The sequence below is a fragment of the Rana temporaria genome, chromosome 12 (assembly GCF_905171775.1).
Source record: "Rana temporaria chromosome 12, aRanTem1.1, whole genome shotgun sequence".
Taxonomy (NCBI): domain Eukaryota; kingdom Metazoa; phylum Chordata; class Amphibia; order Anura; family Ranidae; genus Rana; species Rana temporaria.
This window is the reverse complement of record NC_053500.1, coordinates 131,336,355-131,361,049: the sequence shown is the minus strand read 5'-3', so window position 1 is coordinate 131,361,049 and position 24,695 is coordinate 131,336,355. Positions and strand designations below refer to the sequence as shown.

General features: G+C 44.1%; 1 protein-coding gene across 3 annotated transcripts in view; it reads left to right on the top strand.

Moving 5' to 3' along the window:
* Positions 1 to 24,695, top strand: part of CACNA1G (calcium voltage-gated channel subunit alpha1 G) — a 262,233-nt gene that overhangs the window by 179,137 nt on the left and 58,401 nt on the right. For all 3 annotated transcript variants that reach the window (XM_040330722.1, XM_040330720.1, XM_040330721.1), the window contains exons 10-17: positions 2,446 to 2,597; positions 6,394 to 6,579; positions 9,683 to 9,797; positions 12,109 to 12,264; positions 18,023 to 18,091; positions 20,547 to 20,622; positions 20,721 to 20,905; positions 23,241 to 23,657. In XM_040330722.1, the coding sequence (XP_040186656.1) occupies positions 2,446 to 2,597; positions 6,394 to 6,579; positions 9,683 to 9,797; positions 12,109 to 12,264; positions 18,023 to 18,091; positions 20,547 to 20,622; positions 20,721 to 20,905; positions 23,241 to 23,657 (1,356 nt within the window). The remainder of the gene's footprint in view (positions 1 to 2,445; positions 2,598 to 6,393; positions 6,580 to 9,682; positions 9,798 to 12,108; positions 12,265 to 18,022; positions 18,092 to 20,546; positions 20,623 to 20,720; positions 20,906 to 23,240; positions 23,658 to 24,695) is intronic.

Below are 24,695 nucleotides of genomic sequence, written 5' to 3'. Positions count from 1 at the left end.
ATTTACCATATATACTCGAGTATAAGTTGAGTTTTTCAGCACATTTTTTTGTACTGAAAATGCCCCCCTCGAGACTTTGGAGACCCGGTACCGGCTGGCCGTAGGTCCCCAAACTTCACATACATATAGCCACATTCTTCCTCTACAAGAGTGCAAAGTTTGTTGTCCGGAGGACCTACGGCCGGGGAACACCGATTTTTCAAAGCCGGGCACCCCTTCCATAGACTCCCATGTTAAACGGTAGTTGCTCCGGTGATTTTGGAGACCCGGTACTGGCTGGTCGTAGGTCCCCTGGACCCGGAACTTGGCACACATGTAGGAGTACCGTTTTTTCGAAGCCGGACACCCCTTCCATATACTTCTATGTTAAACGTCAGTCTAGTCATGGGCACAGTGAGGCATGGGCACAGTGAGGCTTGGACACAGTGAGGCATGGACATGGGCACAGTGAGGCATGCAGATGGACACCCTAGGCTTATACTCGAGTCAATACGTTTTCCCATTTTTTTGTGGTAAAATTAGGTGCCTCGACTTATATTCGGGTCGGCTTATACTCGAGTGTATACGGTAATTAGATTTAATCTGTATGGAAATGCTTACTCCATGTCCAGTCACTGGGCAGGTTGGTGACCACCAAGCAGTATTGTTAAGTAGTTGTGAAAAAAACCAAGGTCACCGACCTAGATACACTGGCAGCGATGTCTGGATCAAAAGACTGAGGCTGCTTTCACACTGAGGCGCTTTGCAGGCGCTATTGCGCAAAAATAATGCATGCAAAGCTCCCTTGAAAGAGCCGCTCTTTTATATCCAGTGTGAAAGCCGGAGGGCTTTCACACTGGAGCGTTGCACTGGCAGGACGGTAAAAAAAGTCCTGCCAGCTGCATCTTTGAGGCGCTGTAGGAGCAATGAATATACCGCTCCTACATCGCCCCTGCCCATTGAACTCAATGGGGCAGCGCCTCCAAACTGCTCTCAAAGCGACATTTTTGTGGGCGGGTTTAACCCTTTTTTCGGCCGCTAGCGGGGGTTAAAACCACCCAGCTAGCGGGTGAAAATCGCGGTAAAAACGACCGTAAAAATAGCGGCACTTTACTGCCAATGCCTGCGATGCCTCAGTGTGAAAATTCCCTTACTAAACAAAATTTCAAACATTTTTGAACGTGAGGAGGTTTCTATATATTTATATAATTTGTGTGCTGGATGGCTTTCACCTTTAAAAGGCATTATTAAATAAAAAGCAAATCAGCAAATATGTTACACATAAGGACAGATGAACTTAATAAATGTTGTGCCATGGACCCTTTAAATGAGTCTATTGTACTGAGTTTCATTAATAATTATATTGACATTGAGAACTTTTGGAGTTCGGCATTCATTAATCTCCTTTACTGCTCTGCCCAGCACTAATATAAGCAAAGACAGCTGCGTATACTATAAACCAATGTAGTATAATTGAACACTTCAATAATATATAATACATTCACACATACTATACATCTTGATGACAGGTTTCCTTTAACTGGAAACAACAGATATTGTTTATTGTAAAAAGAAATCCCAGGATTTATTTATATATATATATATATATATATATATATATATATATATATAGTGGAACCTTGGTTTACGAGGAACGCGGTTAACCAGCATTTTGAATAAAGAGCAACTTTTTTCTTTAATTCTAACTCGGTTCGTAAGTGTTGTCTCGCAAAACAAGCAGAATTCAAGCTAATGGGGCGTGCAGTACTGCATTTGGCCAGATGCTCGTCCTCGGCTACCGACATTGCGGGCGCGCTGGACAGGTAAGTGTCCATTTTTTAAAAGTCAGCAGTTGCAGTATTTGTAGCTGCTGGCTTATAAAAAAAATTGGGCGGAACCTCCGCTTTAACAAAGTAACCCTTTCATGTACAAGGCTTGATTACCTGGCCCTATCTCCTCTCCAGGCTGCTGTCCCATGGGTGGGGGCAGTAATCAAACCCTGCACAGGGAGAACTGTGCTATCAGGGGGCGATTTACAACCTACAACCTACAGAACACTTAACTATAACTACATTTTTAGTGTTTATTCACAGTGCGGAAATTCGTGTGCAATTACACATAACTTAATTTCTGAACGTATTTGTTTTGGTGTCTTTGTATGTATGGATTGCATGGGTTGTTACCGACATTTGGTGAGAATTTCATGTCAAAAGCACCTTTAGAAATATATTTACCTAGAAAAATGGTGACGAGTTCAATATGTATTTTACCCGCTGTAATTCCTTTATTAACTATAATAAAAATGTATGAGAACAGAAGAAAAAAAAAAAAAAAAGCTGACCACTTTTGTGAATTACTTGTAATATCAGGGGCACACGAGTAAATCTGTCGTTTTAGACATTTTTGCTATTTTATTAGGGTCACTTTCACTATCCTGATAAAAAATATTTTATTCTTTTTCCACAGCCCGAAGAATTGACCAATGCTCTGGAAATCAGTAATATCGTATTTACAAGTTTATTTGCCCTGGAAATGGTTTTAAAACTTCTGGTTTATGGCCCATTTGGATACATCAAGAACCCTTACAATATATTTGATGGTATCATCGTCATAATAAGGTAGGTTTGAAGCTTACTAGTGTGAACCTTTACTGTATTTTATATGTTTATATATTTTTTTATGTTTATAAAAGTAAAAGCCTTGAGCAGACACCACAAGATGCCTGATATTACCTTTATTAAATATAAAAATATCTTATGTGCCGCTCTCTGATTTAGTTTGTTACTGATCCCTGACTTTATAATGCCTCTCTGTCCAATGGGTGTTAGGGCAATCTCATCCAGGGCTTTTTTTCAGCAGGAACGCAGGGGAACGCAGTTCCGGCACCTCTAGCTCTGAATGTATGTAATGGCAAGGTGTGCTGGGGTGTACTGGAGGGTCTATTGATGCTGGCTGCTGGGGGATCTATTTTTTCAGTGGAAGGGTCTATTGTTTCTGGGGAGGTCAGTTGTTGCTGGTGGGTGATCTATTGTTGCTGGAGGGCTCCTATGCTACTGTGAGACAATCATTGCTGGGAGACATCTACTGTGGAGGGAGGGGTCTATTGTTGCTAGCTGTTCAGAGTCTATTGTTGCTGGGGGTGCTCCATTGTTGCTGGTTACAGGGAATCTATTTTACTTCCTATCATTAACAAATAACATACAAATCACTTAGCACAACAAATTGATACTTGATTCTGTATCCATTACTGAGAGGTGGGTAGGCGGTGAAACTAAGGAATAATGCTCGGAGGTGGGTTGGGGGTGGAACCAAGGAATGGTGCTCGGAGGTGGGTAGGGGGTGAAACCAAGGAATGGTGCTCGGAGGTGGGTAGGGGGTGAAACCAAGGAATGGTGCTCGGAGATGGGTAGGGGGTGAAACCAAGGAATAATGCTCGGAGGTAGGTAGGGGGTGAAACCAAGGAATGGTGCTCGGAGGTGGGTAGGGGGTGGAACCAAGGAATGGTGCTCAGAGGTGGGTAGGGGGTGAAACCAAGGAATGGTGCTCGGAGGTGGGTAGGGGGTGAAACCAAGGAATGGTGCTCGGAGGTGGGTAGGGGTGAAACCAAGTAATGGTGCTCGGAGGTGGGTAGGGAGTTGAACCAAGGAATGGTGCTCGGAGGTGGGTAGGGGGTTGAACCAAGGAATGGTGCTCTGAGGTGGGTAGGGGGTTGAACCAAGGAATGGTGCTCGGAGGTGGGTAGGGGGTGAAACCAAGGAATGGTGCTCGGAGGTGGGTAGGCGGTGAAACCAAGGAATAATTCTCGGAGGTGGGTAGGGGGTGAAACCAAGGAATGGTGCTCGGGGGTGGGTAGGGGGTGAAACCAAGTAATGGTGCTCGGAGGTGGGTAGGGGGTGAAACCAAGGAATGGTGCTCGGAGGTGGGTAGAGGGTGGACACAAGAGGTAACTCGGAAGGCGGCAGTTTCTGCACCTATTCTCTGAGATAAAAAGCCCTGATCTCATCTAATTCTCAAACACAATTTTTGCCATAAATAGGAGTAAAAAAGAAAATTGAGTTTTAATTTACCTGAACTTTCGTTAACAATCCAGAAAATTTGGCAAAACATCATCATTTAAATAAAATTATTAGAGTTAATAGGGGTTATAAATTAAGTTGCTTTGTGTGTTTTTTCAGGGTGCACTGAGCTGAAAATGATTGCGTTAATGATGGTGTACGTGGCGATATGTAACACGTGTAGCACAATCGCCGTTTTCATGCATAGGCTAAACCCCCCCCCCCCCCCCCCGACGCATAAATTAATGTTTGTGTGGAGGGAAGGAAGGTGGATTTTAGATGCATTGGTGTAACATTAGTTTTTTTACTTTGTTTTTTTACTAAACTTTTCATTTAGAAAGTTTGGATACCCCTGATCTAATAGATCAAACGAGCTTGGGTCCACTATAATACATTAACAACGATCAATAACATTATTTAAATAAAACTGATCAAACATAGATTTAGAAAGGTTTGGTTTAAGAGTTGACGTTTTTTCCAATCACAACTTTATTTTTGAGAAGTAATCAGATTACAGTGAATTCTGTGTATCCTGTGTATCCCAGCTGCATTTTGTATCTCTATTCACTACAGTCCTGGTGTTAAGATAATGGAAAATTCAGGTTATTTTAACCTTGTAATCCAAATAACTGTCGAGGAACAAATCCAAGGAATGAAATGTTCCTTAATTTCACACTGTACATCTTACATTTTTCTGAACCTGTTCTGTTCAGATAATTGTCACATCAGGCTGGATCTCCATAAGTATAAAATAACAGTACGGCTTTGTTAGCTTCCCACAGCCATTGAAATCTTAATTTGATAATTACATTGCAATATTTAGACTTCTCTCAAAGAAAAATAATTGGCCTGACCACATGGAGAATAGGGGGTCTAGCTCATTAAGCTGCTCAGGTGAAAATTTGTTTTAAAAAAAATAAAAAGATCTTTTCAGCTTCTTTATTCAGAGGGCGTAGATTTTTGGGTGAATTTTGGCTAGGGGTTGTAAAGACAAAAATATTTTCCTCTTAAATTAAAGTCTGACAGTAGCTGATAAAGTAAAAAGTAATGTTTTGCATTATAACTAGTTTTATAGCTGTTGAAATCGAGATGTTTTATTCACCTCCGTCACTCTTGAATCATTATTTTCACTGACTTCCTGGTTTGCGGTGCGCATTCATTCTTGCTACATCACGGCCTAATGGGAACTACAGTTCCCATTAGGCTTAGCCTCCATGCCTGTGAGGGATAAGAGAGCATCTTCACGCAGGGCTGTAGTCATAGGGAGGGGGTGAGCACATTCTGCTTTCCACCATGCAAAACGGCTCAGATGCTGGTGGAAAGCAAGAAGAGGAGAGACAGGAAATGGCATTTTCAAACCTGGATTACTGTATTTTGGAGGTCAAAACGCGATTGGCACTGCGCTGACAAGCCATTCACCTCTGCAGCTAGGGGTTCGGATCCCGGTCTCGGCTACATGTGAATTGAGTTTGGTGGTCTCAGCCCGGCTCCCGATGGGTGTGCTATGCGAGGTAAGCTATGGAGACGTGCCCAGCAGTGATCTCCCGCTGTCCTCTTTTGCTCCTCCTGTGCCTCTTGGTCAGGACACCTCTGTGGGTTGTAAGAGGGTCCGAGTCCACACCCGAGCCCAGGCCCAAGGTCACCCCCCCAGACTGGGAAGCTTCCTGAAAGGCGCAGACAGCCCAACATTCCATCCTTATCTTCCACCCGATCACAACTTCTCCCCAGCTGGGCTGACCCTGAGTATTTGAGGAGGCCCGCCCTCTGCCTATCCCAGTTGGGGATTGGTCAGGGCCCTCAGAATACTCCAGGCAGCGCCACCTCTCCTCTCCTCTTTCCTTTCTAGAAGATTCTAGTATGTTCTGGAAAGAAGTTGGGGGTCTTAGTGATGCTGCTCTGAGTCACCCAGCCCCGCCTGGCTTCCTGGCAACCCAGAATCAAACACACAGGCTTGGCTGCCTGCCAAGCCTGCTTAAATTTTCCCACACTACAGAAAAATCTAACTGTACCCATCCTATTACCACTAGGGTGCTACATATGTATTTTAAATAGTTGTGTAAAATGGCTCCAAGATCTCTGTGTCCAGCCATCAACCTGGGGTTCGTAATTTCACTAAGTTCCCCTACACAGTTTATATCTAGTAGATTGTTAATGAAACCTTCACTTGGGGCCAGGGAGGTAATTGGGAGGCTTTACCTTTGAAGACTTTCATCTACAGCGGAGAAATGGGTGACAGATACCTCAGCCGGTAATGCGTAAGGATCCGGAATACACTCTTTAGACACATCTAGGTATGATTTATTGTGTGTTCTTTTCTCAGTCGAAGAGTTGTTAACCAAACTGTGTTTTGTTCTTGCAGTGTGTGGGAGATCAGCGGACAGCAGGGAGGTGGTCTGTCTGTCCTTCGGACATTCCGGCTCATGAGGGTTCTGAAACTGGTGCGGTTCATGCCAGCTCTGCAGCGCCAGCTAGTGGTCCTGATGAAAACGATGGACAACGTGGCAACTTTTTGTATGTTGTTGATGCTCTTCATTTTCATCTTCAGGTAGGCACTCAATAACACAATATATTCATGCATATAAGTAGTTCTAGGAAATAGATTCCAAAAATGAGCAGAGAAATCCACAAAGAAATGTTCTTCCACTAGATGCAAATCCAAATTATGCACCTAAATGAAATCACTAAAATCTGATAAAAGCATTAACATTTAAATGTATTTTCTAATTTTTAAATCTCTTAAAATCTTCTTTCATTAAAACAATATCTTATGATTCTGCCATGAAGGATCTCGTTTAGCCACTCCCTGTTATGAGGTGACAATTGTCTCCCAGATATGCTCTTGCATTGTCATTCTGTCACATGTGTCCCTGGTGGAGACTACAAATGGCCATGTCTAAAAACACACATTGCACAGACATGGTCCAACATCAGAAAGCTGGTCCTAAGCAATGATGTGCATGCAAATGTAGATTGAGGGGCAGATCCACATACATACACTGCGCCCGGCGCAGATGTAAGATACGCTACGCCGCTGTAACTTACCTGGCTTTGGTTTGAATCCTCAACGAATTCGCGCCGTAAGTTTCGGCGGCGTAGTGTATCTCTCGCGGCGGAATTTAAATTGGGCGGGTAGGGGGCGGGTTTCATTTAAATGAAGCGCGTCCCCGCGCCGAACGAACTGCGAAAGCGATGTCCGTAAAAACTCCCAGGGTGCATTGCTCCAAATGACGTCACAAGGACGTCATTGTTTTCAACGTGAACGTAAATGGTGTCCAGCCCCATTCACGGACGACTTACGCAAACAAAGTAACATTTTTAAAATTAGACGCGGGAACGACGGCCATACTTAACATTGAGTACGCCACCATATAGCAACTTTAATTATACCCTGGAAAAAGCCGAACGGAAACGACGTAAAAAAATGCGACTGCCGGTGGTACGTTCGTGGATCGTCGGAAATAGCTAATTTGCATACTCAACGCGGATTACGACGTGAACGCCACCTAGCGGACGCCGAAAAATTGCATCTAAGATCCGACGGCGTACGAAGACTGTGACGGTATTGGTATGATATCCCCGTCAACGTTCCCTTCTTCCCATAACGAAAATCACCCCAATATTCCACGAGGAGGGATATCCCTGGAATCGCCCAGAAAGCCACACATGCCAAGCTTACTGCTAGAACAAGACAGACTTTAATGGTTTTTCTTCTCAGCTTTTTATACAGTCCAAGACATTGAAGCAACAATGAAATCTCCCCCCCCCCCTAATCACACACTAAGGCTAATTACTAAAACATTCTAGACAGGTCGGCACCGACCGACAATTATCATGTCTAATCACTGCACATTCCTTAAACAACAAACCACCTTCACACACTGAGTTTCCTAAGCAGACGTTTCGTCTGCTTCCAGTTTGACACCTATTAACACCTCTGAGAATCACTAGGTTTTTAGACAGGGTTATCACACAATTAAAGGCCTTTCACAAGCTAGCCTTATTTAACATATGAACAGTGTTCACAGAGAGAGATGAATCACACATGAAACACCTGTTACCTGTAACCCACAGCATTAAATTAGCAGGGAGAGCATTAGACTGAAGCATATAGGCAATTGCATCACAAAGACGTACGCCTGTCGGATCTAACACAGATGCCGTCGTATCTTGTTTTGTGGATACCAAAACAAAGATACGACGCGCAAAATTCGAAATTACGCGGCGTATCAAGAGATACGCCGCGTAATTTCTTTGAGGATCTGCCCCACAGTGCATAAAGACAGGAATTGGCCAAAATAGGCTGGAGAAGAACAGTAGTACTGAGATGCAAAAAGCGTGAATAAAGTATAAAACAATATTTTATTGAAAAAAAATGTTTTTGATTGTTTTTGACCCATGGTGCTTTAACAAAGCTAACAGTCAACTAGTTAAGGATGCAGAGTGTTTTGAAATAATAAATGTGAAATAAAGACTAAAGCGTATCTGAACCCAAGAGCAAAAATGTAATATATTGCAGGTTACGTGTCCTTAGATGTGGTGGCTGCATTAATTTTTTGCCCTTTATTTTCACTTTGTGATCAAGATAGTAACTCACTTACTGTCCTAGAGTGACAATGCTCGCTCACTGTAGCTATGGAGAAGCACCCTAAGACAGGATTACAACCAGGGGCGTAGCTACAGGGGCCGCAGGGGTCGCAATTGCGCCCCATGCTCCAGGGGGCTTGTGCGGCCCCCCTGTACACCTGGATAGGAAGGGGGCAGCATTTTATAGAGGAACCAATGCTCTCCATGTTGCTGACTTCTGCAGCCACTGAATGCCTGCTTCTCCTCCTCTCCCATGGCTGCAGGAGGAAAATGGAGAGCATTGGTTCCTCTATATGCCGTCGCCCCCACTGCACCTCCTATCCAGCTTTTTTCTGCTGCCCCTGTGCTCTCTCCCAACCCCCTGTTCTCTCTCCGGGCCCCCTGCGCTCTCTCCTGCCCCCCCCCAGCTCTGCTGGTTCCCTCCTCCACTCACCTGCTGGCTGCTGCTGGGGATGTGTCAGGGACCAGTAAATATGTATCAATCACTGATTCTGTCCAAACGTAACTGTGTTTACTATGCTTCAGTTTGTGAATGAACAGGAACCTTTGTAGAGAGCACTTCCTGTCCATTCATTCTGTGCTGCTGAGGCTGCAGAGATGGAGATTGAGGGCTGTGTGCTCAATCTTCTTTTCAGTCTCAAAGGTCAAACATCAGAGGTCTGTTTAAACCCCTGATAGTTCATCAAAATCCCCCAATGGGGCTCCTAAAAAATAAATTAAGAATAATGTAAAAAATAGTAAAATACAATGGTAAAAAATAATATTAAAAAAAAACTACTGACACCAGTGGCGGAACTCCCAGGATTGCAAAGGTCGCACTTGCAACCAGGCCTTGGCATTCCGCCACCAGGCTAAAAGGGAAGGGCTCTGACCGGGGGTCAGGGGGGGCATTCATGGGTTGTTGCACCAGGGCCCAGAAGGTTCTAATTACGGCACTGATTACAACCTATACATATACTTAAAAACACATACAGTCCCACACTAAAAATGTTCCACAGTAGGTTCTGTACTTGTTGAATACATTTTTAACCTTATCATTGACCTCTATATGTCATGTTTCTCAGTATTTTAGGCATGCACCTTTTCGGCTGCAAATTTGCATCTGAAAAAGATGGAGACACCCTTCCAGATAGGAAGAACTTTGACTCCCTTCTATGGGCTACAGTCACCGTTTTCCAGGTATTGTAATCCAAATGCAAACTTTCAATTATTGGGCCATATGCACAGCATCTTCCTGGTGGGCTCCTCTCTGTTTAGCGCTTCTCAAGTCAGGGTGAAAATGGATGCTTATGAAAGGGGGTGTAAAATGTTGTTTGTTTGCACCTCAATGTATTTAATAACTGTGTATGTATATATTTAACAATATTATAGGGTCAGAAATATGTAAAGAATGGAAGGTGGAGTCAATCCGGGGCTTCTTTATTGTCTAAACAATGAGATCATTTCTGACTCTGTTCCTGTCCACTTTGGGGTGCTCCCACCCACCTTTGTACACAAAGTGGATTTAATTCCTTTGTAGCTATTGAGGAATATAATTAAATAAACATTTTGTCTCTGGGTTTCAACTTTAAACTTTCGGGACCTTGGTGTTCTGCCACCTCCTCTGTATGCCATAAATGTTAGCTTTAAAGGCAGGTTTGGACATAGCACTGACCTCCAATGAATTTAAAGCAGGGCAGATGCTATTAATTACTGTATTTATTGATGTATAACACTCACTTTATTACCCTGAACATTGAGAGTAAACTGTGCCTGCGTGTTATACGCCAATATTTTTAGTTTTTATTACCAACGGAGGCGGTCCGCCCGGGGTGCCACCCATTGGGGGGGTGTCAGACTGGCTGCCCCACCAGCATACTTTAAAGTTAAGAAAACATTACTGCCAGTTCTTTCTCATACACTGCTTCTCCTGTGCCACCCTCAATGTAAATGGAAGCCTCTAAATATCTCACTTAATGCTGCTCTTTCTGGTCGCTCTCCTCCTCCCGCTCTGCCTCCATGAGTGTAGCTTTTGATTGGAGGAAGAGAGCGGTCATGTGACCGTCCATGAATCAGCAGAGGAGAGCAGTCACATGATTGGGTACACGAGAGAGCAGCGTTAATTGAGGTTTTTAGAATCTTCGATTTACAACAGTGACACAGGAGCAGCGGTGTATGAGAAGAGGCTGACAGTGATGTTTTCTCAACTTTAGAGTATGCTGGCAATGCTGACCCAGGAGACTGGGGGTCTCCTGGGAGTGCAGGGGGGCTTTATAATGAATGGACGTCTGTGTCCCGGGTAGGGCATCTGTGCCCCCTTGCAGGAAGTCTGTGCCCCCTTGCAGGGAGTCTGTGTAATGTGCAGGGGCCAGGGGACCTGTGTACTGTGCAGGTGGTCTGTGCAATGTGCAGGGGGTCCATGTACTGAGCAGGGGCTGTGTAAAGTTTTTTTTCCTGAAACTTAAAGTTATGGTTTGTGTATTCATTCCCCGACTTAGTTGGGGTAGGCGGTACACTTTGGTGGGGGTGGGTCAGCCACGCTCTATGACCTTTGACCTCTGGGATACCGCCTTCTGACCTTTGACCTTTGGGGGAGGTCCCTGTCCCAATTCCTGAGTCCTAGCCATATTCTTTAATGGGAAACCCTAACCCCCTGACCCTAACCCTGACCCTAACCCAAACCCCTAACCCTAACCCCCTAACCCTAACCCCTAACCCTAATAGCGTACCTACCTTCTAAAAATGCAGGTGAAATACGAAGAGCAGCCATTCTCAACCAGAGTATTGTGGAACCATAGGGTTCCTTCAGAGGTTGCTAGGTGTTCCTTGAGCTGTGATTAATTGACCTCCCATCTGATGGTGGGCCAGGACCATGAACCAAATGATCTTTTTATCTGTCCACAAGGGTGGCATTCTGACCAAAGCTGTAGAAAAGGCATGCTTTTCATTGACCACCAATGTAAGGGGCATCTTTGTCACTTGTGGGGGGGAGGGGGTGCAGCGTGGAATGGCAGCAATAAACACTCAGAGTCCAGTTACAGAGAACAGAACTTGTATTAATGTAGAATCCAAAAGTTCACAACAAACCTGGTGGGAAGGCGCCCGACCGGGATCACTCACAGAATATATCAGCAGTGTGTAGTGGAGCAGGTCTCAGATATGCCGACAGCGTCTGTCTTGAGGGATGGAATCAGGCCTGGCCAGTCTGTACCCAAATAGGGAGGTCTCCCATTGTTGGTGTCAGTGAAAGGAATTATGCTCCATTATTGGTTGAGAAAGTCTGATATAGAGAGGTACTGTATAAATAAATGATAGATAAATAACCCGGCCATAAGGAAAGTTTTAGATTTAGAGAGGTGTGTTTCATTTATTGTGTGTTATTTTGAAACCGTAAATGTCTGGTTAGTGTCATAAGGCTCGTAATAAATCGCCTATGTTCCTTTGTGGAGTACACAGTCAGAAGGTTGAACGTCACATTCATCTGAGTATACTCTGTGATCTCTCCATGCAGATTTTAACCCAAGAAGACTGGAATAAGGTTCTCTACAATGGAATGGCTTCCACGTCATCTTGGGCGGCCCTGTATTTCATCGCACTGATGACATTTGGAAATTATGTGTTGTTCAACCTGCTAGTTGCCATTCTTGTGGAAGGATTTCAGACCGAGGTAAGCCTTTATTCGGCATGGATGAAAAAAAAAGAAAGGGGGTTGACTCATGGTAGGAGGATTGAAAAATTGGGATAGAAAAGTGACTTATATAGGAAGTACCCGGCATCTGAGCACCGCAAACCAAAAACTCTAATTCATTTTTAATATTCAAAGCAAACTCATCCATCCATCCATCCATGCCTGTCTCCATGCTTTATTTTGCAAGAAATCACTTTGAAAAACACTCCTCTAGCTACGGGCGGCCATCTTGAGTAAGGGCAGAGGATTCATGTAACATTTACTTCCTGGAATCCATCAGTCCCTAGCTCAGGTGTTTAGTCAGAATTTGTAACAGAAGTGACGTTACGTCGCCAGCCATCTTGCTACACCCCGCACTCCTCCACAGTAAGGATACACTGAGAAGGGGGAAAGCGGTCATCTTGTTACACCCACCGTTAAAAATAAGTGTGAAATGCAAAACTCCGGTGGGTGTAACAAGATGTCCGCTTGCCCCCTTCTCAGTGTATCCTTACTGTGGAGGAGTGCTGGGTGTGGCAAGATGGCGGCGACAGAACGTCACTTCCGTTACACAATCTGACGGGTCCCCAAATCTGATGAAACACAGGCATGTGGGCAGGAGGGTGTACTATGCTTCTCCTGAAGTCTCATGGGATGTAATGTATGACATAATTTGCCTAGGCAAGAAACCAGGGAGTAACTGAAGAAATGTACAAAAAAAAGTAAATATAATATACAGGGGTGTTGCTAGGTGGGAAAAACACAAGAGGCTTCAGCCTGAATGTAAATTTGATAACCCCTCCCACATTTTAAAGTAAGTCCAGCCCAAGCCCAGCATCATGGGGGGGGGGGGGGCGGTAGGCTCATTGTTTTCTCCCACTGACAGCAGAACAATTTCTACTCCCAATAGACACAGTCCCCCCCCCCTAAAGCCTGAAGGAGAAAGTCCCCCCCCCCCCTAAAGCCTGAAGGAGAAAGTTTGGAGACCCCTGGTATAGACTGGAAAGCATAAAAACCAAGGATTATATACAGTTGTGCTCAAAAGTTTGAACAGTACTTACTGGCATATTCAAGGCTTTGGATATCTTTTTATATCCTTTTTAGTGTTGCTCACGAATATTCGCATTGCGAATATTCGACTCGAATATAGCATATTCGAGAAATCGCGCTATATTTCGAATTTCGCGGTGAATATTCGCAATTCCGAATATTCGCATTTTTTCAATTTGATTTTTAAAACAGATCACATCCTATCGACGTCTAAAAGCATTGCTGGTATGATTAGAGACCCTGGGCCGAGTAGCTAAGCTGAGGCGATCCTATTATGTTGCCAAATTGAAAAAAAAAAAATTGCGATTTTTCGCTATTGCGAATGCGAAAATGATTGCGAATTTTCGATAACTGTGGTAGGAGAACTCTGATTGTCTCTGATGCAAAAGGGGGGGGCTTTGTGTATGTGTATGTGTATGTTATGAATATTTGTATGTTTGATATTATTATTTTTTGTAAGAAGGAAAAAATTGCGCATACCTTAAAAAAGGGGAGAATACAGCAGCAACTCAAAAATGTTATACAACATAAATTAATACAAGACAGAAAATGGAGTCGCTCTACAAGAATAAAAAATATGTCTAGTGACAAGACATGTGGGCAAATTATAAAATAAGCAAGCGCAAATAACTTGTGAAATACACAGTGAAACAAATATATAAAGAAATATAGTCCCAATAATAGAAAAATAATCTTTCATAAAAATGTCTTTGATATGTGAAGTGAAAAAAAGTCCAAAGCATGCAGCATGAACGTGTTCAATCTTTAAGGTGTTTGATTGACAAACGGCTGTGACAGATGGATAGAGTAAAGAATCACCACCAATGCAAAACACTTTTTATTTTCTATTGTAAAATATCAAGAATATTCTGAGCCAATCAGAGTGCTCCTTCCGCATTTGCCGAATATTCGCAATTATTTTGTATTGTAAAATATCAAGAATATTCTGAGCCAATCAGAGTGCTCCTTCCGCATTTGCCGAATATTCGCAATTATTTTGTATTGTAAAATATCAAGAATATTCTGAGCCAATCAGAGTGCTCCTTCTGCATTTGCCGAATATTCGCAATTATTTTGTATTGTAAAATATCAAGAATATTCTGAGCCAATCAGAGTGCTCCTTCCGCATTTGCCGAATATTCGCAATTATTTTGTATTGTAAAATATCACGAATATTCTGAGCCAATCAGAGTGCTCCTACAGCATTTCTCGAAATTGCGCAATAAATATTGCATTCGCATGTTGCGATATTTCGATAAAATATCACGAATATTCTGAGCCAATCAGAGCTCTCCTCCAGCATTTCTCGAAATTGCGCAATAAATATCGCATTCGCATGTTGCGATATTTCGATAAAATATCACGAATATTCTGAGCCAATCAGAGCGCTCCTCCAGCATTTCTCGAAATTGCGCAATAAATATCGCATTCGCATGTTGCGATATTTCGATAAAATATCACGAATATTCTGAGCCAATCAGAGTGCTCCTACCGCAGTTATCAAAAAATCGCAATTATTTTCGCATTCGCAATAGCGAAAAATCGCAATCATTTACTTTCGATAAAATATCACGAATATTCGAATTTAGCGAATATATCTCGAATATTCGAATATATATTCGAGATATATCGCGAAATCGAATATGGCATATTCTGCTCAACACTAATCCTTTTCCATCTTTGTAAAGTTTCATTACCTTGTTTCGCAGGTCTTTTGACTGTTCTTTTCTACCTCCTCAAGGCTCAGTGTCTAGCCTGCTTAGTGCATTCATGTGAGAGCTAACAAACTCATTGACTATTTATACACAGACACTAATTGTGATTTAAAAAGCCACAAATGTGGGAAATTAATCTTTCATTGCCATTTTAACCTGTTGTGTCTGTACCAAGGCCAAACATTCCAGGGTATGTAAACTTTTGATCAGGGCCATTTGGGTGATTTCTGTAATCATTATGATTTATAAATTAGTAGCGCAATGTTATAGGAGATTGCCTACGTTGCCATTGAATACACAAGCCTGCCCGATTCCAATTTATTACAACACAGCTTGAAGCCTCCCACGGAAAGACCACACAGGATCAATGTCTGTGGACGATCCCACCCCTCCCCCACCTCCCACGCTCATTTACGGAGAAGTCCTGTTTACACTGCACTTTGAAAATGCTGATCTTCCCGGTCGATCTGTTTTATTTCACACTCACATCGTGTAAATTCCGTCTACACCAAAGGGGGAAAGGATTTTCTGCTGATGGTGCGGAACCGGCAGCCGCAGCCGCCATAATAGACAGCGAATGTTTATCATAACAAACAGGACCATCGCTTACCGAGCCGAGTTCGCGTTGTGCCGCCGTCGCTTATTTTCTTCTCTTTTTTTTTTTTTTACAGTTTATTTTAGAAATGGTGGCGGTCTTAAAAGAGAACCGGTCATTTGGATGTTTATGCAAGGATCTTTATATAAATAAATACGATTGTGCAGGATAAATTCTGAATCGTTTATATTTACTATTTTTTTTTTTTCACTTTAACTCTGTGGTCAGATTTTGGCACTTTCGCTTGAGTAGTCAGCTTCTGGGTGGTCTTACTAATATGTTGTCACTCAGCTCTAGAGGAGGCATAGGGCCTGTTTTTCGCACAGGCTTCAGCTTGTATCAGAGAAGTGTGAACAGCTTTGTTGAAGTGTTGAAGCTTTTAAAGTACCATTCAACTCCAGTTTGTAAATAATAAGTACTAATTCCAATGGGAGTGCAGATTGCCACTTTAAGAAACTGATAGCAGGCTTCAACTGCTTGCCAACCGCCCTATAGCACATTTACAGTGGAACCTTGGATTACTCCCATAATCCAATCCATTAGAATGCTCGTAATCCAAAGTACTCGCATATCAAAGCGAGTTTCCCCATTGAAGTCAATGGAAACTAAAATAATTTGTTCCGCATTAACTTCGATGGCATGCAATACCGCATGTGGCCAGAGGCAGGGGGCGCCGGAGAGCCTTGAAAACGGCTGGAAGGCCCGAGGACAGCTTAGCTGACCTTGGCAAACCTCGGAAAGGCTCAGGAACTGAGTATTTCCACGTCTTTCCGAGCATTCCTGAACATCGCCGATCGGTATTGCACACCGCTTTGGCCTGAATGCTTTTCGTTTTGCGAGACAACATTCGCAAACCGAGTTAGGATTTTTTTAAATACAGTGCTCGTTTTGCGAAATGCTCGTTAACCTCGTTACTCGCAATCCGAGGTTCCACTGTATATATGTGATCCTGTACTTCCGGCTATCGGGCGCGAGTGCACACCACTGGTAGCTCGTTCCGGCTGTTATTCTACAAAGCGGATCCTGTGGACCCGATGTCCACCGGCACCCACTGTTTGTTCTGTACACAAGGAGAACGGCAATCTGCCTATGTAAACAAGGCTATTTGCCGTTCTGTCTTTACCATAGGCATGGATCCTGTGTTCCTGTAAAGCAGAATCACTGATCCATGTCTTCCACTAGCAGTGGCGGCCCGTCCATTAGGGGCGCACGGGCACTGCTCCTCCTATCCAAGCGTCTGGCGCCCTAATCGACATGCAGGGCACCGGGTGCATGGATTCCAGTGACGGGGGGGGGAGGCTCTAATAGGCTTAAAAAAAGGATGGACTCGGGGCACAGAGCACACGCGCTCCGCGCCCACCCAGTTGGGTGACAATAGCGAATGAATATTCGCTATTGTCACACCGATTCAACTCCCGCCCAATCAAGCCGATTGGCTGAAAGGACAGACGATCCTATTGGACGCCTAGAAGGGTGGCGGCATTCAGCGACTTATAGCGGGACTGCGGCGGACAAATTGGACACCTAGCTGACACTTTGTGGGAACAACCAGTGACTCTAATACAGTAATCAGTGTTAAAAAATTGCACTGTCACTGTACTAATGAGAGTGGCTGGGAAGAAGTTAACATCAGGGGCAATCAAAAGGGGTAATTGTGTGCCTAGATGGTGTTTCAGTGTAGTGGGGGAGGTGCTTTTACTAGCGGACAGTAGTGGCTGGTGGTTGTTTGCCACCCCCCCAAACAAAAAACACCAAAACTCAAGAAGCAGTTCAGGGTGCGTTGTCACCCTAGGGCAGGAAGAGAAGAAATATGGAGGATCAAAACAAACCTCAAACTGAAGAAAATAAATAGGAAGGAAAGGATGACATTAATGAAACAAAGGGAGGGTAGGCTACTTCTTACAACTATTTTACATGACTAAGCCCTGTGGGTGGGACGAAACATGTCGGATTACATGACTAAGCCCTGTGGGTGGGATGAAACGTGTCAGACATGGCCTGGATGGAGCTGGGTTGAAGCTGTGTTTACTATCTCTCTCTTGGGTTGTGCTGGCAGTTTGATTTTTTCTTTCTAGGAATTGTATGGAGCCGGGGGAGGGGCTCTTTCTCCTGCCTGCACCTGATAGTAGGAGTCACCAGACTTTTTGGATGTATGTCTAGAGCGGCACGCCAAGCTATACATGGTCACAGCTACTATTTTACTTGTTTTCTTTTGGTTTCCATAAAACAGCAGACCTCGTGCTAGGGTGGACCGTTTTAGTGGGCGGGCTGACGTCCGTTGTGTACAGGAAGCGAGGAGCATCGTCTCCTATAGTATCCTCTTGAGTTGTTTTGTTTTGCCAATAAGTTTGTGAATACATTTTCAATTATATCAAATTCAGTTTTTTTCTATTTACAGGAAGTACCAAAGAGAGAAGATATGAGCGCTCATTTAAGCTGTATACACCTTCCCGTAGAATCACTCATGGTATGTGATAAATACTTAAAGGGGTCCTTCCCCCACCCCATCCACTTTCTCGAACTGCACTCCTACCACCTTCCTCTATAACAATCAGATTTGAAAAAAATGCCCGGGACAGTCCCGCATTTTTCAGGTCTGTGCCAGGCACTTTCATTCCAGGACAATACAGTGTCCCGGAATGAAACTGACACAGCCACCCCTTGGGCCAATCTGATTCCCCCAAAAAAGGCCGCCACATCACTGCTTCACTCACTGACAGTACTTGTCCTGGCCGGGAATGTCTGGAGGAGCACAATCCCGCCCCCTGCTTGTGATTGGAGAAATTATAAATCCCACCTCTTGTGTCCAATCACTGTGCTGTGATTCGTTACAGCACAAGCTGATTTTTGGGAAGGAAGGGTGTCCCTGAATGGTAGTTTGGAAATGTGGTCACCCTACTGCAGCCTCCTGGGATACCGATCTCACACTTCCCAGGAGGCCCCAGCGCACTCTATGGTGCATCATCAGGGGGCTAACCAGGGTGTCAGTCCGGCGGAGGCTCTTTACCACGTGATCAGCCGTGTCCAATCACGGCTGATCACGATGTAAACAGGAAGAGCCGTTGATCAGCTCTTCCTCACTCGCGTCTGACAGACGCGAGTAGAGGAGATCAGCCGATCAGCAGCTCTCCTGACAGGGGGGGTTTGCACTGATTGTTTATCAGCGCAGCCCCCCCTCGGATCCCAACACTGAACCACCAGGGAGTGCCCCCCCAGTGCTCAATAGAGCAAAACAAGGAAAAAACACCAGTAAAAAAAACAACACAATCAATGCCAATCAGTGCCCACAAATGGGCACTGACTGGCAACATGGGCACTGGCTAAAATAATGCCCAGCAATGCCATCAGTGCCACCCCTCAGTGTCCATCAGTGCCACCCAGTGTCCATCAGTGCCACCTCTTAGTGCCCATCTATGCCCAGTGCCCACCTATCAGTGTCCATCTGTGCCACCCATAAGTACCCATCAGTGCCACCCATGAGTGCCCATCAGTGCCGCCTATGAGTGCCCATCAGTGCCGCCTATGAATGCCCATCAGTGCAGCATACCAGCGCCGCTTATCAGTGCCCATCAGTGCTGCTTATCGGTGCCCATCAGTGCCACCTCATCGGTGCCCATCAGTGCCACCTCATCAATGCCCATCAGTGCCACCTCATCGGTGCCCATAATTGAAGAAGAAAATGTACTTATTTACAAAAAAAATAAAAAAAATCTGTCTTTTTTTAGTTGTTGCGCAAAAAATAAGAATCGCAGAGGTGATCAAATACCACCAAAAGAAAGCTCTATTTGTGGGAACAAAATGATAAAAATTTCATTTGGGTACAGTGTAGCATGACCGCGCAATTGTCATTCAAATTGCGACAGTGCTGAAAGCTGAAAATTGGCTTGGGCTGGAAGGTGCCTGGTATGGAAGTGGTTAAACAATATACTTTGTTTAAGCAAAGCAGATAAGGATGGACAGGCAAACACAAAAAAAGAGGGCTAGGGTGCCACCTGTTGGGCACAGAAGAATATAGGGCCAAATCCTCAAAAGAGATACGACGGAGTAACTGCTGTTACTCCGTCGTATCCCTGGTCCTAACTATGGAACTGATCCACAGAATCAGTTTTCCATAGTTAGGACGAAGATCCGACATGTGTAATAGAATTACACTGTCGGATCTTAGGATGCAGTACCGTATCCGCCGCTGGGGGCATTTCGCGTCGAAATGCCGCCTCGGGTATGCAAATTAGGATTTACGGAGATCCACAAAGCTTTTCAGCTTCGTTTTTTCTCCGTACGTTTTATTTTGCAAACGCAAAATTAGGGCTGCTTTTACAAGGTGTAAACTGTTTACACCTTGTAAAAACAGACCTTTCTTGCTAGCGACGCGATTTTTTTTTAATTTTAAATTTTTTTTTGGCGCCGTATCTTTTTTTTTACCCGACTCAACTTTATTGTCCCGTCGCAATCCACAAAGCCCGACGTAACGTAATTTCGCGCTATGCACGTCGGGAAAATGACGTCACGAGCATGCGCAGTACGGCCGGCGCGGGAGCGCGCCTCATTTAAATGGGAATCGCCCCCTGGAGAAGAGGAACGCCTTGCGCCGGCCGGATTTAAGTTACACCGCTCAAAATTTCTAGGTAAGTGCTTTGTGGATCGGGCACTTAGTTAGAGATTTTGCGGCGGTGTAACTTAAATGGAAAAAGTTACGTTGCGCCGGGTTTTTGAGGATTAGGCCCATAATTTTTTTTTTTTTAGCAAAGCAGATGAGGATGTACAGGCAAAGGTAAAGGTATGTTGATCCAGGGTAAATCCGATTGCCTCTCGGGGGATCAGGAACTGTGTAACACACAAAAAGAGGGCTAGGGCACCACCTGCTGGCCACAGAAGAAGAGTTACTAACAGTGCAAATAGTTACCCTTTTTTTATAATTGCAGGGTGGTGGCTCCTTGTCTGGCTCTGAGAGCGCACAAGATGAGTGTGGATTCCGTAAAAGTCTCTCCAACGTGTCCTGTAAGTGAAAACATAACACACTGTTTGGGTTTATTTTTTTTTAACATCTGCATTTTGTAGGTTGCACTTAATTAACTTAACTTTTATTTTTTTTTAAGTTACTCCACTTCATGGATTGCCAGAAGTAAAGGCCAGTTTGCACCCACCCCTCATTATCCATACTGCAGCTACTCCCATGCCTATTCCCAAAAACACTCTGTTTGGAGATATCCCCATGGCCTGCGAGTCCAGGAGAGGGAGTAGTGTCTCCGAGAATCCTTATGCCGGCGATGTCAAATCTATGGTAAGACAACGCCTTTTATTCTATTTTATTCCTTTATTTTCCATTCGATTCTTTTATTTTATTTTCTATCCTATTTTGTTTTGTTTTACTCTATTATATTATATTCTTTTTTTTTTCTGTTATAGTCTTTTCTATTCTATTCATTTTTTTTATATTCTATTTCTTTATGTTCTATTCTACTCTATTCCTTTATTTTCCATTCGATTCTTTTATTTTATTTTATATTCTATTTTGTTTTGTTTTACTCTATTATATTCTATTCTTTTATTTTCTGTTATAGTCTTTTCTATCCTATTCATTTTTTTCTATTCTATTTCTTTTTATTCTATTCTATTTTAATTCTCTTTGGAAATTGGAAAACGTTTTGAATTCGAAAAATATTCAAAAACTGTTCGAATTCGAAAACGAATCTAAATTGATTTAAAAAAGGTTTTGAATTCGAAAACTATTTGAAATTGATTCGAAAACCTTTTTGAATCCATTAGAATTTGAAAAGTTGAATCGATTTCAATCCGAATAATCAAAACTAATTACGAAAACAAATGAAACGGCTCAGGCCTAGTACACACGAGAGGATTTATCCGCGGATACGGTCCACCGGACCGTTTCCGCGGATAAATCCTCTCGAGGATTTATCCGCGGATTTGGATCCGATGGAGTGTACTCACCATCGGATCGAAATCCGCGCCGAAATCCCATCGCGATGACGTGTCGCGCCGTCGCTGCGATGATGACGCGGCGACGTGCGCGACGCTGTCATATAAGGAATTCCACGCATGCGTCGAATCATTACGACGCATGCGGTGTATCCATTCGGACGGATTGATCCGGTGAGTCTGTACAGACCAGCGGATCAATCCGTTGGGATGGATTCAAGCGGATAGATTTTAAAGCATGTCTTCAAATTTTTATCCGCTTGAAATCCATCCCAGGGGATAAAAATCCGTGGAAACAGATCCGCTGGATTGTACACACCAGGGGATCTATCCGCTGGAGCCGGTCCGCGGATCAATTCCAGCGGATGGATCCTCTCGTGTGTACGGGGCCTAAGGCTCCATGCACACTGAAGCTGATAAACTGCAGTTTAGTGGCGTTTTGGCTTTTTTTTTTTAAAGCCCATAAACTGAACTCTATGTTAGCCTTATGTGCCCATACACCTGGGCGTTTTTTAGTGTTAGTGGGGCAGATTCAGGTACCTGCGCGCCTAGTTACGGCGGTGCAGCGTATTGTATTTACGCTACGCCGACGCAACTTACAGGAGCAAGTGCTGTATTCACAAAGCACTTGCTCCGTAAGTTGCGGCGGCGTAGCGTAAATGGGGCCGGCGTAAGCCTGCGTAATTCAAATGTGGAAGGGGCGGCGTGTTTTATGCTAATGTGTGATGACCTGACATGATTGACGTGTTTTACGAACGGCGCATGCGCCGTCCGTGTACATATCCCAGTGTGCATTGCTCTCAAGTACGCCGCAACGACATATTGGTTTCGACGTGAACGTAAATTACGTCCAGCCCTATTCGCGAACGACTTATGCAAACGACACAAAAAATTCAAATTTCGAAGCGGGAACGACGTCCATACTTAACATTGGCTGCGCCTCCTAATAGCAGGAGCAACGTTACGCCGAAAAAGCCTTACGCAAACAACGTAAAAAACTACCGCCGGGCGCACGTACGTTTGTGAATCGGCGTAACTAGGTAATTTGCATACTCTACGCCGAAAAACGACGGGAGCGCCACCTAGCGGCCAGCGTGAGAATGCACCCTAAGATACGACGGCGTAAGAGACTTATGCCAGTCGTATCTTAGGCTAATGTCGGCGTATCTAGCTTTCTGAATACAGAAAGAAGATACGCCGGCGCAGATTTGGATTTACTAGCGTATCAATAGATACGTCGGCGTAAATTCTTTCTGAATCTACCCCAATGAGCTTTGGAGTTTATTGGCTTTTTTCTGAACGCCCGAAATTTGCATTCAAAGTGCCGTTTTTCGGCGGGAAAAAACATTAAAAAACGCGAAACCGCTGAAAAATGCAGAAAAACGCTCAAAAACGCGTAAAAACGCTCAAAAACGCCGGTGCCAGTGTTTGTTTGCGTTTTTTAATCCATTGAAAAAAAAAAAAGCTGCACCGAAAAACGCTGATTAAAGCTATTGCAAAAACGCTAAAAAACTTTGAAAGGCTCCCTGCAAAGCTACTGGCGTTTTTGTATAGCTTTTATCAGCTTCAGTGTGCATGGAGCCTTTAACAAATTAAACAAAACAAATTTATGTAAATAATGAAGTGAAACGAAACAAATTTCTGCCCACGTCTGGTAACAAGTTATCTGTCTTTTCCAGCCAAGCGCCCGCAACTCCCCCCATAGCTCGTGGGGCGCAGTTTGTAGTTGGAACAGTCGTAGGTCCAGCTGGAACAGCATTGGGAGAGCCCCGAGTATTAAGAGACATGTTCAGAGCGGGGAACACAAGTCCCTTCTATCTGCAGATGGGAAGGAAAGCTCAGAAGGGGAGACTTCCGATGAAGAGGGGACCAGCCGTAAAGGATCTTCTTGTAGTGTCATGGAACTGGTGGGCAAAAGGGACCCTCCGGACACGTTACACGTTCCTTACACCTATGGACTGCAGAACAAGCACAACCTTCCTGTGGATTACCAAGGCTGCAATGGCAGATCCATCCTGCCCACCCCATCACCTCAACACCATATTGAAGAAACCAAAGTCGACTACGGCAGCAATTTTGATGATGAGGCCAACATGGTAAGTGCGCATATGTTGTAAAATTAAAGTGTTACTAAACCCAGGACCCTGCATTCCCTATATCTGGTCTCCCAGAGCACACAGAACATGCAAATGCAATTATTTTAGTAAATATAAACTTCTAAAAAAAACTTTTCTCATCAGAAGTATATAGCAGTCTTGTAACTTCTATTAGTGTCAAGCCAAACACTGGTAAAAGCTTGTAGGAAGAGTTTTTCATTCTCTTCTGATTGTTCTATGAGGCTGCAGGACCCCCGACCCTCTGTCTGGACAGTGCTGATTGGCCCTGTGCTGATCACATGCACCCTCCCCCCCCCCCCAAAAAAAACTCTCTAGCAATACACACGAAACTGAGCATGTGCAGAGTGCCCCCCAAGCAGGGGCGTCGTTAGGCCTGGGCTTAGGGGGCTGGAGATCCGAATGGGTCCCCGTGAAGCCCCGGAGTCCCGGGCATTTAGCTAGCCGTTGTTAGCCCCAAGCACCTGATCTTTTTCATATTAAGGGAATCTGTAAATTAAATTGACCATTATGCCCTATAAACACATATATATATTTAAAGCTTGTAGTTTATTTTAAACTTTATTTTTCTTTGCCATGGTTGTATTTAAGATTTTACACCATTTAAACATTTTTTTTTCCACATCAAATTTTTTTGAAATGGCTAACTAAATGTATTACAAGCATAAATGTTACTCCTGTTTACACCCCATAGAAGAGACTGGTGGGACTGGGCCTACGCTGAGGCCCGTACACACGTCCGAGGAACTCGACGTGCCAAACACATCAAGTTCCTCGTCGAGTTCAGTGTGGAAGCCGCCGAGGATCTCGGCGGGCCGACTTTCCTCATTGAACAACGGGGAAATAGAGAACATGTTCTCTTTTCGGCCCGACGAGTTCCTTGTCGGCTTCCTTGCTGAAAAGTGTACACACGACTGAGTTTCTCGGCAGAATCCAGCTACGACCGAGTTTCTGGCTGAATTCTGCCGAGGAACTCGGTCGTGTGTACGGGGCCTCAGAGAGCTGTGTTTCCTAGAACAG